At 34.0% G+C, this 19,153-nt stretch overlaps 1 protein-coding gene across 4 annotated transcripts in view; it reads left to right on the plus strand.

The window, feature by feature from the left end:
* Positions 1 to 19,153, plus strand: part of HECTD2 (HECT domain E3 ubiquitin protein ligase 2) — an 83,069-nt gene that overhangs the window by 44,061 nt on the left and 19,855 nt on the right. For 2 of the 4 annotated variants that reach the window (XR_007471133.1, XM_004279390.4), the window contains exons 6-15: positions 145 to 209; positions 2,430 to 2,475; positions 4,220 to 4,329; positions 5,751 to 5,899; positions 6,481 to 6,604; positions 8,993 to 9,089; positions 12,153 to 12,260; positions 12,962 to 13,094; positions 13,985 to 14,073; positions 17,661 to 17,819. Coding sequence is in view for 2 of the 4 variants with exons in the window: in XM_004279390.4 (XP_004279438.1) it covers positions 145 to 209; positions 2,430 to 2,475; positions 4,220 to 4,329; positions 5,751 to 5,899; positions 6,481 to 6,604; positions 8,993 to 9,089; positions 12,153 to 12,260; positions 12,962 to 13,094; positions 13,985 to 14,073; positions 17,661 to 17,819 (1,080 nt within the window). In the remaining 2 variants the exon portion in view is untranslated. Of the gene's footprint in view, positions 1 to 144; positions 210 to 2,429; positions 2,476 to 4,219; positions 4,330 to 5,750; positions 5,900 to 6,480; positions 6,605 to 8,992; positions 9,090 to 12,152; positions 12,261 to 12,961; positions 13,095 to 13,984; positions 14,074 to 17,651; positions 17,820 to 19,153 lie in introns of those variants that run through there. The other 2 variants (XM_049696519.1, XR_004476614.2) reach the window with 2 other exon arrangements.

The following is a 19,153-nucleotide window of genomic DNA, read 5'->3' on the forward strand; positions in this document are numbered from 1 at the left end:
TGAAATTGAGACTACCGTTAAGTGGTAGTCCTTGGTCATCAAGTCTGGTTTTAACTATTGAAACAGATCTGTAAATATAATTAACATATAAAAGTCACCTAAATAGCTAATCCTAATTATTTCATGATTTTCTTTTGCCTACAGCCTCAAGACATTCAGAAGACAGTATTAAAGGGAATCATTAACAGCCTGTTACGAGAATGGAAAGGGTAACTGAAACTAATATTTGGCTAATCAGTGTAGATGGTTAATATACACAGCTCATCCATCTTTAATATATACATATGTGTTTTACTCTCAGAAAAGATTTTAGTTGCTACAATAAAAACATAGATCAGAATGAAATTATAAACCATTTATAACAAAGCTTTTTAACTTGAGACTTATGACTTCTCAGGATGGTCCACAGGTGAGCTTCAGAGGACCTGTGAATTCTTTAAAATTGTATGTAAGATCTGTCATGTACAGATATATGTGCTTTACAAAAATAGGATGGGTACTTAAATCAGTCACCTAGAATGAAATAATATGGGCGTTAAATTTAGCCTTGGGCTTTCTGGTAGCAGAGCAAAATTTTTCTTATTTCTAATATAAGAGAAGTAAATTTAGCTACTGAAATATTTTTTCCTGGAACTAAATATTGAATTGTTATGTAAGGAATGATGGACAGTGTAATTGATAATGTTTTGAACTGTGAATATGCAGAACACAAAAATATACTTTTAAAAGTACATATGATTTAAATTGGTGTTACTTAACATTATAATTTAAATGATAGCTTCTATTAAAGCCAAATAATACCATTAAATTATAATTTAAATGTTTATATTAAGCCCAATTTGAAAATACCAAACTAGAGTTCTTAACTATAATGTTAAATGTACCCTATATATTTTAATAACATTGTTCCAACTTTCAGAGGAAATTGTGGTTTTTATAGAAAATTGAGAAAAGTCAAGGTAGTATAAAAAAGTAAAAATGTAACATTTTGCAGTTTTTTTCTAGTCATCTTTTTAAAACAATTGAAATCATACTGTATTTTTCATGTGATTTTTAACTTAACAGTATTTTCCTAGTTTATCATTCTAGTAATACTTGTGCATTTTCCTTGAATTTTATGTTTCTGGTTGAATACATAATGCTTCATTGAAAATGAAGAGGAAAATTTGGAATGTAAAGTGAACACTTAGGAGAGTGGGGAAGTCCAGTGGTCTGAAACTGCTGGGACCTCAGTCCCCTCCAAGCATGCTCACACAGCTTTCTAACCCCCGCTTCTCAAATGTGTGCCAGAGACAGATTAAAATAATTTGATGCAACTTACTTATCAAAGGATCATGTGGTCTTTACCCCCAAAATCTTGTTTTATTTTGGATTTATAATAACGACAACAAGATCTACAGTTTATTGACTATTTACTATGGGCTAGGCACCTTTCAAACGATTTTGCATGTATTTCTCATTGAATCTTCACTACAATCCTGTGAAATAGGTAATATGATTAGTTTCATTTCACACTTGAGGAAACTAATTTACAGAGAAGTAAATTGCCCGAGTTAACACAGTAAGTGCCTGAGTCAGAATTAGAACCCAGGCTGTCTGGCAAAAGAGCCTGTGGGGCTTCCCTGGTGGCGCAGTGGTTGAGAGTCCGCCTGCCGATGCAGGGGACACGAGTTTGTGCCCCGGGAAGATCCCACATGCCGCGGAGCAGCTGGGCCCGTGAGCCATGGCTGCTGAGCCTGCACGTCCGGAGCCTGTGCTCCACAACGGCAGAGGCCACAACAGTTAGAGGCCCGCGTACCGCAAAAAAAAAAAAAAAAAAAGAGCCTGTGATCTTAACTACAATTTCTGTACCCAGAACTGTATACTGTACTAAAATACTAGTGCATAGAACAGGAAAATGGAAGTTTTCATGGCACAGCTATAAAATGGGAAAACAAAAAACGGACTCTCCTATCACCAGGAATTTTAATATTTATGAATTGCTTTGAGCTTTTTAAAATGTTTTCAAATATAATTTCTAAAACAAAACAGTAGTCCTATTGAGAAAATAATCTGACAATTATGTAGAATAGTATAGAAAGAAATAGTTTAGATTTTATTTAAACCTAAATAATTTAAATCATTATTCAGTCAAGATAATTCTTCCACAGAGAAATATTACTGCTAATTTAAAAATTATATATATACATGTGTATATATATCAATTTCAAAATGTGATACATATGTTATATATTTATATTTCAGATGATGTGGCTTTATATCTTGTAAAGATCATCTAGTACACTTTGGGCAATGATTTATGTTTTCAGGTTTCAGTCTAGTTTTTGGCTTTTATCAAGTCAATTCTCACAGAAACATTGATCATTTTTTATTAGATACTGTAAGATTAAACATTCATCTCTAATCAATTACAATTATTTCTGTTTCAGTCCACGAACAAAAGATGATCTTAGAGCATATTTTATACTTTTACAGGTAAGAAAGCAAAAACATAGTTGAAGTGTGTAATTCATATCTCAATCTATGCATGTGTAAGTGAAATGATATCAAATACTAAGTATTATTTTGAGCAACATTTTTGATGCTTTTTTAGATTATAATTACTTGTAACCAGAGAATTAAAGCTATAACAAATAAACAGTGGAAGGCTAAATTATCTCCAGGATTAATATTTTAACTTGCCTTCCTGCTGTGGGATTCTGGAACAAACAGGATGGAAGCACTTTTCCTCCTCCAGTCAACTTCCTTTCTTGTAACTAGTTTTTTAAGGGACTCCAAAACTTTCTTTTATTTCCCAATTAGGGGGTTTCCAACTTTTCTGTGTATTTTCAATAAATGTTTAAACTAGAACTCTAATGGAAAAATCAAAGTGGTTGTTTATATTTGCTAAAGCAAATATGATGAATTTTTTCCTCTTGAGAAACACAGATTCATTGATACAAAAAAAAAATAAGGTCCAAACAAATGAAAAGCAATTTTAGTTTTTATAATTTTTTGAGAAGTATGTTATTCCCATAGCTAGCATACTATGTTTGTATTATTCTTTACAATTTACCAAAGGTGTTCATATAAATTATTATCTCATTTAAAGATAAGAAAAAATTATATTAAATAAGATAGGATATTTAGTTCAATATTATGTCCAATAAAAGGAAATATGGAAGATAGGGGTAGAAGAAGGAGGAGAGAGGAAACAAAAAAAGGGGAAATAGATAAGAGGTGTTTGAGGGATGTAAGGAGAGGAAGGGAAGTAAAGAGGTAAGAGGAGAAAGACAAAACTAGAAAAAAGAGGAAATATACCTGGAGAATAGTAAAAGCTAGAAAGTGACAACATGAAGCTCAAATTTTTAAGTGAGTGTATTGGTCAACAGTAAGCTCTGCTCATGACATCTTGTTCTTATGAGCTATCACTTGATGAGTTTATCATCTGGGGTCACTCCCTCATTTTGAACCATCCTGACCATAAGTCAATTTTGAAAAACACATGGTGCTCTTTTATTTTTTTACAATTTTGGTTTATTCTTCACTAATACTCATTTTTCCCATGGAGCTCTGAAATGTACACTGTGATGGAGTTTTAGATTTTGGAAATATAACTAGAAGTTTTGCTTGGTTTACAAGCTCTACTCTAATGCTTAAAAGTTCTCTGAAGCTATTATGTGGTTCTCCCCTTGTTCTTTGCGAAATATGCAAATAACTCATTTCACAATGGCAAACGTTTCATTACCAGCTTTTACTTTTCTAGCATTCTCTCTCCCCTTTTTTTTTTTAATCAAAGAAGAGCCAGGTTTTTGTTTAGTTGGATAGTAGTGATTGCCGCCATTTATACCAGGCAGTGAGCTACGTGCTTTACATACAGTTTTTTTTAATACTCAAAACAACCTCCAAGATAGATGCTATCATTCCCATTTTTCAGATGAGGACGTTGAGAATCAAAGTTTAAGGAACATTCCTAAGGGCATATAGAGTAGTAAGTGGTAGAATTAGCCCTCAGACCCAGATCTGTCTTAATTCCAAAGCCACTGGACCATAGTGGAAATCCAAGTCTCTGTTAATTAAATAATTAAACAAATAGATTCTTGTTTTCAAGGATTTCACCTAGTATTTCATAATCTCAAATTTAGTTTTCTGAATTCGCCACTTAGCTCATTAAGCATAGTGTCTTTCCTTTTACATGTTAACAAAATTTTAACGCAATTATCTTTAATATCTTTTTCAGAATCCTCAATTTAATAACACATCTACATATGTCATCTATGCTCACTTGCTACGACAGATAGCTACCTTAGTGGAAGCTGACCATCATTTCCTAGTTCACTGGTTTAAAAAGTAAATTATTCTATGATATTAAGAACTTTTATAATCTTAAAGTTTTAAGTTTGTTAGTAACTTTATAAGAAAATATATTAAATGTTTTCAGGTCTTGAGAAATGATACTTATAATTCACAGTGCTTCAGAAGCCAATTATAAGCATATTCTTTAGTACTACATAGAGGATACATTAAAGATCTGTTTTGTATGTAAGTAATCGTTTTGCTTGTGCCAGCTGTTGTTGAGATTTCTGTCCACTGCTTTTGCATTTTATACAGCACATTCCTATCATTGATTTTTCACATATCTCAAAGATGGTGACTGAATTTGCTCATACATTACTATTTTAATTTGTGTCTTTTTATTTCCTATCAATAAATTTTACCATTATTTACACAATGCCTTTTCCTTACCTAAAACATCATTGTAAAACATACTAGCCATCAATATCAATTTATAAAAGTACAGTACTTTTTTTCCACAGAACAATACTTACATTAACATTTACATTTCCCCATGACTAATAAAAGCTAAAGAAGCTAAATATTCCCAAAATTAATTTTAAATACGGTTAATTCTTATTATTAACAATAGTTATGTTCTGTAAAGCTACTGGGAACACTGAATTGGTGAACAGTGAAATACAGGGTTAGCTTCCTGCGAGCCTTTGGTCACAACATTTTTATCAACCAATCAGTACATAACCTTGCTTTATCTGTATTTCTATTTAAAGACACCTATTTGATATAAATTTTTGTTTTATTAACATTGAACTCACGGCCAACAGCACCATAACTCATGTCTGAGCAAATTTTATCTGACATAAGTACCTTCTCCATAAGGCACATCACATCCTTCTTTACTTAGGAACACTAGACAGAACTTTAGCACTATAGTTAAGGGCCATTTTAAAACAGCAGAATCGTTAACAGAAAGCACAAGAATTTGAAGAACATGACCCTAAGTAGACTGCATAAAGGACACTTGTTTGCAGTATGAGAGCTAAAACAAGAAGGCAGAGCGTGGCCTTGTTCAGCCTCGGCATAAGCAACTCCCATTTTTTGCCACTCTTTGCACAGCCATGAAATGACCACGAAAGCGCCACAATTATTGATTTGGGGATTAGAATTAAATTGTAGGGAATGGGTGAATTTGCAAATACAAAGTCTGCGAATGAGGATTGACTGAATACTAAAAGCCTTAAAAGTGAAATGTTTAATGCTAACTTTATAGTAATTTTGGTGTTTATTTCTTATTTAAGAAATGATATTCGAGGTAAGATTTTGCATCGTTTCAAAATTTTGGCAATTTAAGAAATAGAATTTGGGGGAATAGTCTAAAATTTTATGTATAAAGGATGAACTTTGATCTCTAACAAATATATTGCCAAAGTAGAAAATGTGAATTTTGATTGGAATTATTTCAAAATCTTTACCAGATTATCCCAGAAGAGGTTCAAACAATTGGTAGAGAGATTGCTGCAGTTTATTTCTTTACGCCTGTTTCCTGCAAAGCCTGAAGAATTTCCACCTATATCAAAGTGTTCCTGGTGGATCCCATCAGCATCTAAAGTGTTGGCTTTACTTAGTAGGTTTTATTATTCAATCATCTTTACTTTTCTTTTGTTAAATATAAGAACATTTCCATAAGGATCTCAAAATACTATAGAGGCATTCTTACATCTTAAACCATTCCTTTGAGGAGAAGAGTTGTAGTGATTTATTTTCTCTTTTGCTAATGGATTTCACAATTAATGTATAAGCATGAAAAAGCTTTATGCATTTTATTGGGCAATATTCTGTTTTATGGCTCTCAGCTGCATACTACCTGCTAAGTAGTGATTCCTAAGAATACAAGAACTTCCATTCATTCCTGCGGACCCCGAGAACACCCTGATGGGGAAATAGGATGCATAGCTGGCCATCTGCGTACTCCCTTTACTATACGATTATAATCCCCACGATTCAAGTTTTTTTTTTTAAAGCAAGAAATTATTGGCTGCATTTTGACCACAATTTTAAAACTACCTTTTCGTTTGGCACTACAATTGCTTAAAATAGGAATTTCTAGATAAAGCTTTCTGGTGGGCATTAAAATGTTCTTCTTATTATTAGAATGAATCATGTACATGTTAGGAAAGGTCATTATGTTAGAATTTATCTTTACAGATACTGCAAACAATTTGGTTCATCCTCCCCTTATTCCTTATACTGATTTCTATAATTCTACATTGGATCATATTGATCTCATGGAAGAATACCACACCTGGCAGAGCTTTGGAAATTCTCACAGGTATGATCAAAAGCTCATCTGACTACTCACCTAAATAAAATGCTATTCAAAATAATGACTGGCTTTTAAGTTTGTGTAAATAAATTTAAATATACACATACCTCTGCATATAAACTTATAAATGTAGTTTAGATATCCAGCCTTGAAATATCATTATATTTCTTAAAGCATTTTCTTTTTCTATTACATTTTGAATTTATAGTTACGTTCATATGGTTTTGGCTTGATTAGTAGCATCTTTTTAAGAAGGGAAAAGTTCTATCTTAGTATGCAGTTTCTTATATCTTCTTATTCTATGTGCCATCACCTAGCACAGAGGTCGACCAACTTTTTCTGCAAAGTACAGGATTATAAATGTTTCTGGCTCTTTGGGCTATACAGTCTCTGGTCTACCATTATAGCACGAAAAACAGCCTTAAAAAATATGTAATTGAAGGGGTATGTCTGTGTCCCAAAAGCTTTATTCACAAGCCTAGGTTGTAGGCTGTATTTGTCCCATGGGCCATAGGGTGCCGGTGCCTGATCTAACACAATGATCACACATGCGTGCACATACACACATACATTCACTCTTTTTCTCCCTTTTTCTGTGGATGAAGTATTTGTCCTTTATACACAGTATTAAAAGAATGGATGTTACAGAGAAATGGCTTTACTAGAAATGATTTATCACAGTAGTATAATAGATTTTGGAAACACTTGGCCGAATTCTTTATTACCCTGCACCTTATATCCACACTTACATTTTGGATTAAACCAGCAAGACTATCCCAGACTTAATTTATTCCCAGACCACAAGATATCCTGCAGAATGCATTATTCTAAAGGAGACTGACTAAGAAATAGGATGTGGATATAAGTAATCTAAAACGTCAGGTTACTTCATAAATTGGTTCGAGCTCCCAGGGACCCTTTCTACCAGAATTGGCCTAAAACATAGACTAGCTTTCTGGACGTATCTCAGTCCACACCTGACCTAAGAATTCCGTTTGTGGGGACCTTGGTCAGTCTGATGGATATTTTCTTGACAAAGTTTATTTTACACTTTAATGTAATTGTAATGTTGTAGACAAAACCACAATACAGTTGCGAGAGTTATTGTGCATATTTCAGTGACATCTTTTAATGCAGAGCTCCTCTAAACACTGTGCCATAGCGTTGTTGTACCAAAAAGGAGTTAACAGAGGTTTGATTCTATGATCTCTTCAGCCCTTGGGAAGCCACCCTGGACCTAGAGGGGGACCGGAGCCCCAGGGCAAGTCACATGTCTGGCCATGGGCAGCCTCATCTGTTTATCTCAGTGTGTCATACACATAGTATGGTGTCTACGTGCCGTGACTAGGGAAAGGCTGAGATGCACTGTTTTAAAGTACATAAGACCAACATTATCCTACTAAGTTCATTGCACTTCTTTTTATTTCCAAATTTCTAGTTAGCACTTAGTGATTCGAAATTATTACACATTAATACTGAACAGTTTTCTTACTGCTTTTTAACAGTTTCATCCCAAGGGGAAAGCCATTTCATTTTCAGTTCACACTAGGGCTATTTCCTTTTTCCTCGTAATCCCTGTCTTGCACAGTGGTCACAGATGCACTGCTTGACTGTCCTCAGTGCATTCCAACTGTAACTGATGGATGCATTACAGCCACTTCTGGGGGGAGTCTAACTCCTGAAGTGTCATTGCTACGATACTAGTTCTCTCTAAGTGCATTTCTCTGTGTGGTTTGTGGCTCTTTTATATAACATAGAATGAGCTCTGACCCAGGAAAGAAGTTATTTTCATAACTTTTGATCATATGTTGTATTTTTACAAATACATACCATTTCATCTTACTACATCATTAAATACAGTGCTAAAGCAACACACCTTTTTCTAACTTTTACTTTATTGCTCTTAAATTTACTACTTTTCCTACCATAGTTATTGCTAGATTTCCTCATTTCTGAAGCTCACGCATCAGAAATATCCATATAGTAATGGATTCTTATATTAATTTCTGCACATGAATTTTCTGTCCTAAATCCTTCATCAACACTTCTTCCTCCTGGTTGTGCTGTTGCCCATATTTTTCCCAGGTAATGATATACAAGTGACTATCTAAACTGAAATTATTTGTACAAACAATATAAGCAGTTAGCACATATTTCAGAACATTAGGTGTAGTTTCCTCTAGAGAATAAAGGCACTGCACATCTAATAATGAAGCATACTTCACAGGGCTGTGGGGATTCAAAGAAGTGATGAACATAAAATCATTCTGTGAATGGTAAAACACAATACAAAAGTAATGTTTAATATTGTTAGAAGGGGTACCTTAGATTCCCTTAGTATAATTTTGCTAAAAATACACCATTTTGCTTTTTCTGTTTTCACTTGTTGAGCAGGTTTTCCTTCTGTCAGTACCCATTCGTTATTTCTATAGCTGCAAAAAAAATCATTATTCAAAGAGACTCAGAGCAACAGATGATAAGCATCGCAAGGGTAAGCCAGCTATGAAAACATTTATGCTGACTATAATCAATATATAGTAAATAATTTAACAAATAAGTCAAATGTCTTGTGAATTGTTCTAGCATAATCAGGAAATGTTAAAAGTAAAATTCATATCATACTCCCTCAAAAAGTACTTAAACCTGTTCATGATATGGGGAAAAGATACCCCTCATCAACTTCTCATTATATTATAAATATAGCATGGAGATTAAATGCCTCTCACAGATCCAAAGTACTCGGAACTTGTTGGACATCATTTTGTAGATAACGTCCTCCAGGGTCACTAGCAGAGCACTGGTGAGAAAGAAGTACAGTGAGGTCAAGGAAAGGAGTGTCCTTAAGAGCAAACTACTCAAACCACTGACACATTTTCTAGATTTTATGACAGTCAAATAGAAACAACTGAAAAATTAGAAAATGTAACAAAAAGTATAGTCTTGAAAAACTGAGAAAATATGTCCAAAGAAGGCGAGAGATGTTTAATGATCCTTAGGGAACCAAAATGCATGGGGGCCCATTGAAACTGGGGTAGCAGTCAGGCTGGCTTTAGACAAATTAATGGAGCAGGATGAAGTTCATCTCTGGGCCTGTCCTGTTCACAGCCTACCATGGTTTCAGCACAGCACAGTAAAGTTAGGTACTTTAATATATATCAGATTGACTGAGCTTTTTTTTTTAGGTTAGAGCTCTAGACTATACATTTAAATGCTCATATATTTTGAGTATCTGCTTTTGTGACATGATTACTTGCAACTTTAAAACTTAGAGGGAAGGTTTGGCTGTAGTCTTCTTAAAATAAAGAGACCCAAGACAGACCCATAGAGTAAAAGGAAATGATTTCTGTGTCTTGTCCAAGAATATAAAAAGAATCCTAATGCATAAATTGTAATACTTCAAAATACCATAAAAATAAGAATTGTTTATTCTTCAGTAATTCACCCGAAGGTGAGTATTTTTTCCTGTCACAGAGCGGGACAAAAGATTCGCGTGATTAGTGACATCCGAGAGTCAGTTTACACTGAGTATTGGAATATTACAAGAAATGTTATTGCCTATGTGTACCAAAGGAGTAACATAGCCACATTACCCTGCTGAAAAGTAGATTTCAACAGGTATATTTAGCACCAGAATTATTACCTAATCTTGGGTAGATATTGGCTCAAAGATGAGTCTACATAGCTTGTCATTTTGACGTTTTCGGTTAGTTGCATTTATGCAATTTCATGTGCCTTTTTAGTGCTTTTTTTTTTAACCTTGGGTTATGATTTTTTTATATTTATAAGGGAAAAATCCAAAGAGCTAGAAGTTTATCTAAGTTCCTCTGAGCAGTCTTCTGCTGTGTCACTCACACTTAAAATATTAAATAATCTTCTTTTAATTTTTCTTCCAATTAAAAGGAGAGTGACAGCTGTAGACTGTGTCCCAGGCTATCTTCCACAGGGCATGGGCACAAATGAGTAGCAATTGAAGTGTCAAGTAGCATTGTCGGTTATGGGTGTTTCCCAGCATTTTAACTTGTAAACTGCCATACCACTTGGAATTAATGACTGGTAACTATTTTGACACAAGGACAGCCTTATAAGTAGTCAATGCAAGCAAGAGCTTATATAGTATACTTTAAAGTTGCAAAAGACATTCCCCAGCCTAAAAATAACTTCCTCATCAGACTATGTCTAAAATTCTACCATTGTTATTTCTTTCATTTGAAACACTTTCTATTCAATATGAATTCCTGATGGGAGGAGTAGCCACTAAGCCTTGTCTTCCATTAGCATCCTAATTTAAATTTGTGTGTTGGATATTTCCAGTGTGACAGCTTCCCAGGAGCTAGACTGGGAAGAGAAGATAGTAAAGGGTTGGAAAACAGGTCCATGACACAGCATACTATCCCGGAAATATAGATCTCTTTGAGCACAAAAGAGAGGACACAGAGAAGGAATAAAAACTACTAAAAGCCTTTAGAATTGAATATTGGAGAGATGAGGAAGGGCTCTGAATTAGTGTATTATTATAGTAATCTACAAAATCATGAAAGTAGCCTTATATAGATTTGGGGTATTAAAATTTTACCTAGTAAGCAAATTGCTGCATGTATTTAAAATGTCTGAAGTGTTCATCTTTAATCTGTACAGTAATTCATTTTCTTTGTTACCAAAGAGGATGAGGTAGTCTGAAAAAGATTTAGATAAAGTAAATATACAAGCATGATATTTATATATTCCTTATATTTTTTAAATCATATTTCCGTCACTCAAGCATAACTATTGTTAACATTTTAGGAAATTTTCTTTTGATAGTTTTTACCTATATTGTCTTTAAAAGGCAGCAGAGTTTAAACAATATTGTGTATACAATTTTGTTTCTTCGCTTTTTTTTCAGTTGTATATTCCCTAAACATTTTCCATGTTATTTACATAGTTTATGAACATCATTTTTGATAGCTGTATTATATTCCATTAGAGAGATACATACTTAAGATATTTCTAAAGTTTTGCTCTTATAGATAATGCTGTGATGAACATCTCACTGTATAAAATATTTTCTGTGTTTAGAATTTCCAGAAGTGGAATTACTGGGACAAAGGATATGAGCATTGTTAATGGTTTCTGAAATATGTTGAAAATTACTTTCTAAAAGTAGACTAATTGTGCTTTTAGAGTAAATCCAGTATCCAAAAAAGCTTAAGCCAAGTTTATCGTCAGAAGTATATACCTTGTTTCCAATGTTCCCACTTTGCTTGTATTTACTAAACAGAAAACTTTGCTATTTAAGAGATGAGACATACGGAAACAGTAATGCAACATTATTTTACTAAAGAAGATGAATTATTTTAGGTCCTCCATTTTGGATCCCCTTTGGTTATTATTGTCCCCAAATGAAATAATTGTAGGGCATTTTCATAAATCAAAATTTGTATAATCGAGTTTATGAAATTGTTTATGAGAGATGGCAAAGAGAAGAATATAAGTGATTTTTACTAAAGTGTTTAAATGTTCTAATGAGATTATAGTTTAAGTATAAATGAAAATGTTTGCTTTCTTTTTTAATTAGCAAAGTCTGGTGGATAAAGTATCTCGAAGACAGAGACCTGATATGAATATGTTATTTCTAAATATGAAAGTAAGGCGGACACATCTGGTCAGCGATTCTCTTGATGAGGTATTGATCATTTATTCCAGAATAGTATTATTTGATTAAAGCTTTAAATAAATTTGGTAATATGGCTTATTACTAAAATCTTAGTAAGCTATCTTTTGTTTCTGTATGCCAGTAGTGTGCTTGCTTTTGTGTGTGTGTGTGTGTGTGTGTGTGTGTGTGTGTGTGTGGTACACGGGCCTCTCACTGTTGTGGCCCCTCCCGTTGCGGAGCACAGTCTCCGGACACGCAGGCTCAGCGGCCATGGCTCACAGGCCTAGCCGCTCTGCGGCATGTGGGATCTTCCCGGACCAGGGCACGAACCCGTGTCTGCTGCATCGGCAGGCGGACTCTCAACCACTGCGCCACCAGGGAAGCCCTAAGATAATATTTGATTTCGTTATGTGATTTTTTTTAAGTTTAGCGTTGAAGGCAAGTTAAAAGGCAATGAACTACTTTGTACTGTATTCTGCTAAATTAAAATCTTGGGGACAATATGGTGCTGGGAGACAGTAACCTTGGGCAAGCTACCTGAGCTCTCTAATTCTGTTCCTTGATCTCTACAACAAACATTACCATACCTGACTAATACAGTGTTGGGAGACGGATGGATGGATGGAGTTTTGTGACATTGTAAATAAGATAATACATATTCCAAAATTTTAAAAATTAATTTCCTTTTTACTGCCCTTTGTTCTCCTCTACTTTATAATTTCTTCAAATAGTTAACCCGGAAAAGAGCAGACTTGAAAAAGAAGTTGAAAGTTACGTTTGTAGGGGAAGCTGGTTTGGATATGGGCGGCTTGACTAAAGAATGGTTCCTTCTTTTAATTCGCCAAATTTTTCATCCAGATTATGGTGAGTAGTTAATTTTTATGAAAGTGTTTTCTCCCTAATTGTTAGATTCAAGTAGTCGCTCTTATTTTTAATTTAGCCTATGATTTTACAGATTTTTTTGTCAACCATAAATGTTGAATGATTTTTTAAAGACTGTTAGTTACATTTTTTAAACTGACCAAATTGATGAACATAATATTCATTATCTTACTGGGAATCCTATGCAAGATGTCTTTGCAAGGAAGCATCCACATGTTTTCTGACTAAGCCAAATGCATGAAAATTTGTCACTGAAACAAAAAGAACATTTGAAATTAAAAAACAGAACTATAGTTTGCTCTTCACTAATATTCAAAGTCTCTTTCATTAAAATATGAGCCATTTTAATAAATAGGAATCATTAAATAAACCTTTGAAATTTAATTAGATTTTATTTAGCGAAAACACCTATACAATCCTTAGTATCATTAAATGTTTTTCTTCAAAAGAGAGTTTTAAGTGTTTTTCTTATTCTTTATTTTTCTTAATTTGGTATATACGTATATACAGCATCTCTCTGGTAATGGGAAATGGAGAAGACAGAGGTAAATTGAAACCTCCAGATAATCCTCAAAATTAATTTTGATCATAACTTATAAAGTATAAAATTATAGTTTTTATAAATCAACTGATTAATTTAGTTTCTGTCTTTTTACCCTGTTTCTACCCTTGGTTCAGGATACCAGTGAACAATAAAGTGCTCTTGCAAATTCGTTGGACGTGTATTTGATACATTTTAACATGAAAGGTAGTTTCTAACAGAACTGTTGCTGAAATGTTTTGCTTCTAATAGATGAGATGCCATGTACATGTTTACTGCTCTGGGTTTTTTTAATCAATCATATTGATGAAATTATGCTTCTATTTTCCAGGCATGTTTACGTATCATAAGGATTCATACTGCCATTGGTTTAGCAGCTTTAAATGTGACAACTATTCTGAATTCCGATTGGTTGGAATTGTATCCTTTAAACTTTCCACTAGGAGGTGCTAGTAGACTAGAGAGTTTTAAGAATTTTATCTGAATTTTGGAAAACTGTTAATAAGCATTTTATTCAGATTAAACATTCTTGTCAAATTACTGGTAGATTTTTCAGTAATCTTTATTATTTTGTAATATCACAGCTATGTAATATCAGCAGATTTAGTTAATTGGAAGGAGTGACTGAATTGTTCACACTTTTCTCTGAAAACCTTATCTCAAAATAAATATTATTTCCTATTTCATATATAACCTAAATTATCAGAAATTTAAGACATTTTTTAAAAGTCGTAGTGTCTTTCCTATTCATAGTGAACTATTTTTCTGTTAGTTCTTTCACTTTGTGCTTATTTCACCCAGTTTTCTAAATTGAAAGTATGGAAATTAAGTCTAACTCTTAACGTGGCCTCAAATCCTGGGACATTCATAAAAAATTAAAAGTTGAATGGAATGGGAACATTTAAAGCATACGGCATTATTTTATAGTGTTTTTTAAAATTATGTAAATTTCTATGCCATCCTCTGATCCCTATCAGGTGTGTTGGAGAGGGCATTCCTGCATTGGGTGGGAGACTGGACAGGATGACTTCTGCATTCATTTTTAAATTCTAAAAAATATAATTGTGGAAGAAAGGAGGGAAGAATAAATAAATAAGCAAACACTGGGGATACATAGGTTAAAAGAAGGAAAAGAAAACTACCTTTAAGAAGCTTACCATCTAGACAGACAGATGACCACCAATTCAGGGTGGTCTGTTCTCAGAGTCAAATGACCATTTGGCATTAAGTTCTGAAGAGTTCTGAGAAGGAAACGATTCAGTGTGTTCTTCCCAAATTTTAAAATGGAACCAATATATTTGATTAACACAGGACTGGAGAGAGTAGGGCATAGACTGGGAGAAAGGCTGGGGACAAGTCAGCGTTGTGCTGGCCCTGTTACGGAGCAATGTGGAGGTCCACTTGATGGGAGCAGAGGGTGCTCCGAGATTTATGGAAGGTGCTGGCAAAATAAGAATTAAGAGCCATCTGATGGAGAGCTTTGAATGTCTGTCTTTCTTGCATTTGTTGGAGTAAATCCTGAAGAATGTATATGAAAATTGAGAGGCTGGATGGAAGAAAAGGTAGTGAGGAAAACCACACCTTGTGGTGGTAAACTTAATCTGAAATTTTGTATGTGTTGTCGTATCTAAAGGTCCAAAGTGGTAAGCCCACAGTAAGGAATGTTTAACAATTATTAGACTCCTGTTTTTACTCTCTTATCTCCAGTAGTCACTTGTTGAATATTTCGACTTCATTGAAGGCCTGAGTCATTGATGCTTCTCACCACACTAGGAGCTATTTGAATTTCCTGATAAATATGTTTGTCATTACTTTACATTCTTATCATGGCTTAGATTTGGCTGATACTTTGACTTTCTAATATTTGTAATAAAGTATCAGCTCTTATACCACATTTTTAGAGTGGTATATGTAATATTGTGAATTTGCTTTTTGTGTGTGTGTTTTTTTTTTTTGCAGTAGGCATTAGTTTCTATTCAATCATTACCCAAAAGAGCATATTAAGTGTATTTACATGTTGTATATTACAAGTTAAACAATCTAAAATTAAATTATAGCCACTATTATCTCATTATTATGTGTATGTATCTCACACACACAAAAGAAACTACAGAAAGTAAGATTGATGCCCTAAACAGCATGATAATATATACAAACATGTGGGATGACAGTGGATTGTGATCACGTAAGTGGTGGAGAGATCTGTCAAGGATGAGGAGAACAAAAAATTGAGAAGTAACAGGTATGATGATTTAGAAAATAGAGTTGATTCCATACATAGTTCCAGTTTCTAAATTTCAGGACCAAAGATTTATTGTTCTAGTAGTTCTCACAGTATTGTATTTCTAATATAATTATTTTTAAATATTAAGGCCTTGGAGTTTACAAGAAGTGTTATAGTAAAACCTATAGAAATAATTATAAAATGTTTTGAAGAGTGTATGAAGAGCCATAATCTAACAGTTTTTTAGGAGTAGAATTACCAAAGGGGCACTGGAACTAAGGGTAGGGGGCGACATAATATAGTGCAGGGTTTTCAAAGTCTGCTCTGTTTGCACCACATGACACTTCAGTGGCTCCAGCAGAATTCCCACATCCCCACCCCTGCTTCAACCAGAGCAACTTGATTTAGTGCAAAATGCAGCATGATTCTTCTGGGTATGGAAGTGCCCTGAAGCAGATCCTATGAACCTACTTCCTCATGTGTTAAAAACCTTCCTTCAGGATTATAATTTTTTTTTGTAATTTTTAATGAAAAATGCTTAGAACTTGTCACTATAGTAGATGATCATAAATGGTAACTACAGTAGTATCATGCTTATTACTGTTATTGCTATTATCACAATTACAGGCATATATTAGAACTTAATTTCAGTATCTTTACCCTAGAACACATTGCTCAGTCTCTGTTGATATGGTTACCTGTAAAATCACATATCTGTTCCTTAAATTATTATTAGCCTTCATTCTGCCTTAGCAAATTGAAATATTGGCTGTCTTCTAATCTTTTAAATTGTTTTCAATAATTTATCCAGCCCATATATTTAGATTCCCTTTTAAGTCAATAAAATTTGACTTCCTTAAGCACTTGATACTATGATGTTTATTTGACAGTTGAAATATTATGAAATTTGATCTAAAACACCGTTTTTAGAAAATGGATAAATTACATTCTGCTGTATAACTGATAAACAAAATACAGTCGGGCAAAGTTTATAAATATAACATCTGTAGCTTTTTAACTTTAACACTTTAAGTAAACTCCATATCAGTAGTGCATGTGTATGTAGATGTCAGTGTGTGTGTATCCATAGGACTACTCAATACAGCTCTCTCTACATAGCCTGTATTTAGTTGGGGTTTTTTTGTTTTGGTTTTTGGTTTTTTTGGTTGTTTTTTTCTTGCGGTACGCGGGCCTCTCACGTTGCGGAGCACAGGCTCCGGACGCGCAGGCTCAGTGGCCATGGCTCACGGGCCCAGCCACTCCGCGGCATGTGGGATATTCTCGGACCGGGACACGAACCCGTGTCCCCTGCCTCGGCAAGCGGACTCTCAACCACTGCGCCACCAGGGAAGCCCTGTATTTAGTTTTAAAATAGCCAAAATGATCACCAAAATCAATGGTGGTGTTCTGCAGTGAGTTCTGAATAAATTGCTGCTGCTTATGAAATCACCTACATCTTTAAATTTAGAAAGTTTTCTTATATGTTAAATACTTTATAGAAATGTATGAAATTGCTATCTTTTGTGATCTTAGATAAACTTTTCTAGGGAAATCATTAAATACTCTCACCTGATCCTCTCCTTTTTACATGATTTTTGGTAATTATCAATATATTCTGTAAAATAAAGGGAAAATAAATGAAAGGAAAGAGGAAGTATGTGGGATTAATTAGAAAGTCAGTGTTAGATCTGAAAGAAGTATGCAAGAAATAGACTGATGCATAATTCAAAACTCATTTGTTGTCATGGATTTTATGTTAATGCTTAACATTTAGTATGCATAGCTTATGGGACTAGCTGTTTATAACAGCATTACTTTGGATATTCGTTTCCCCCCCTGCTGCTACAAGAAATTATTGAGCCCTCCCATCGTTCCTAATGACCAAAGTATGCCAGTAGGCATCTGCAGTGTTACCACTGATGACCTGTGTCAAATTATGCCTGTAAGTATAAAGTCATTTAGCATCTTATCCCGTAATTCTAGATCATCTCTCTTCTACTGCAGTCTCTCTCCTCCTAACGCTATTCTTATGTTTAAATATGGTTTCCCTCTACCTTTGTAACCCATCTCCTTTTTTGTCTAATTTTCTCCTTCCTTATAGAGACACATAACCCGCTTTGCAGCACTTCTAAGTTCCTCTAACATTAGTAGAACAGGCTTTGAGTCAGGGACAGAGATTTGAATCCAGCCTCTGCCACGTATTAGCTCTGTGAATGTGGATAAGTTGTTTATGTTTCTGAGCTCTAATTTCCTCATGTGAACAATGGGATAGTAGAACTTCCATACTGGGAAGATTACACGAGATAATAAAGTACTTAGTACATGATCGCTACTGTGGATTCTTATTAACGTGTCACTGTGCAATATCGTTAACAACATCTGCAACACCATCCCTGAATAAAATTAATGAATTTCACAGGCCTGTCTCTGATAACAGTCCTCAATTCAGAAATTAGATTTCCAATCATCAAGTTTAATCCAGTGCAAAAACGTAGTAGAAGAATGGATAATATACACATCATCCTGAAAATCCTCTACAGTAATAATGCTTTTTTACAGCTGGGTTTTGGTAGCCATTGGTCAGCAGAGAATTCCCCATAATATTCTTAGTAAGTACCTGGATGTGGATTAAGGGCCTGTTTAAATATCTCTGTGTCTGGATGGTCAGATGAGTTTGGTGTAGGATTGGAACCTTCCTATCAAAGTTGAGAAACCTCTCCAGAACATATGACTAATTAGAAAACCATTCTTCATGTGATATCCGATACATTTTTGGAAGTTGGTTTGGATTCTTTCAGATTAAGAGCCTAAATCTATATTTTTATAAGACTCAGTAGTTGGAAAAAATTGCAAAAGGTATAGAGCAGACTACTTAAGAAACTGAAAGGTTTGCCCTTTATAGTCTTGTATTTTGGCCACACACTACCTATGAGCCCTGGACGATTCAATTAATTTCCTTATTTGTGTAACAGTGGGAGTTATTGTTATATCTATACACTGATATATATAGTAGTTAGTATATATTATATATATATATATATATATATATATATATACACTAACGGATGAGCTACCTTCTCATTTAGATTTCTGTGATTTTTTAGTCCCATATATGCAGTTTTTGTTAGATCATTTACCAATAAATTTCCTAATTTTATTATTGGTTTTTACCAATAAATTGTCTAATTTTATGATTAAAGCTATTTGAATTTGACTCATTTAGATCCAGGTGTTTTTAGTCAATAATAATGGATATTTTATGAATGACTATACCAG

The sequence above is a fragment of the Orcinus orca genome, chromosome 14, assembly GCF_937001465.1.
Source record: "Orcinus orca chromosome 14, mOrcOrc1.1, whole genome shotgun sequence".
NCBI lineage: Eukaryota > Metazoa > Chordata > Mammalia > Artiodactyla > Delphinidae > Orcinus > Orcinus orca.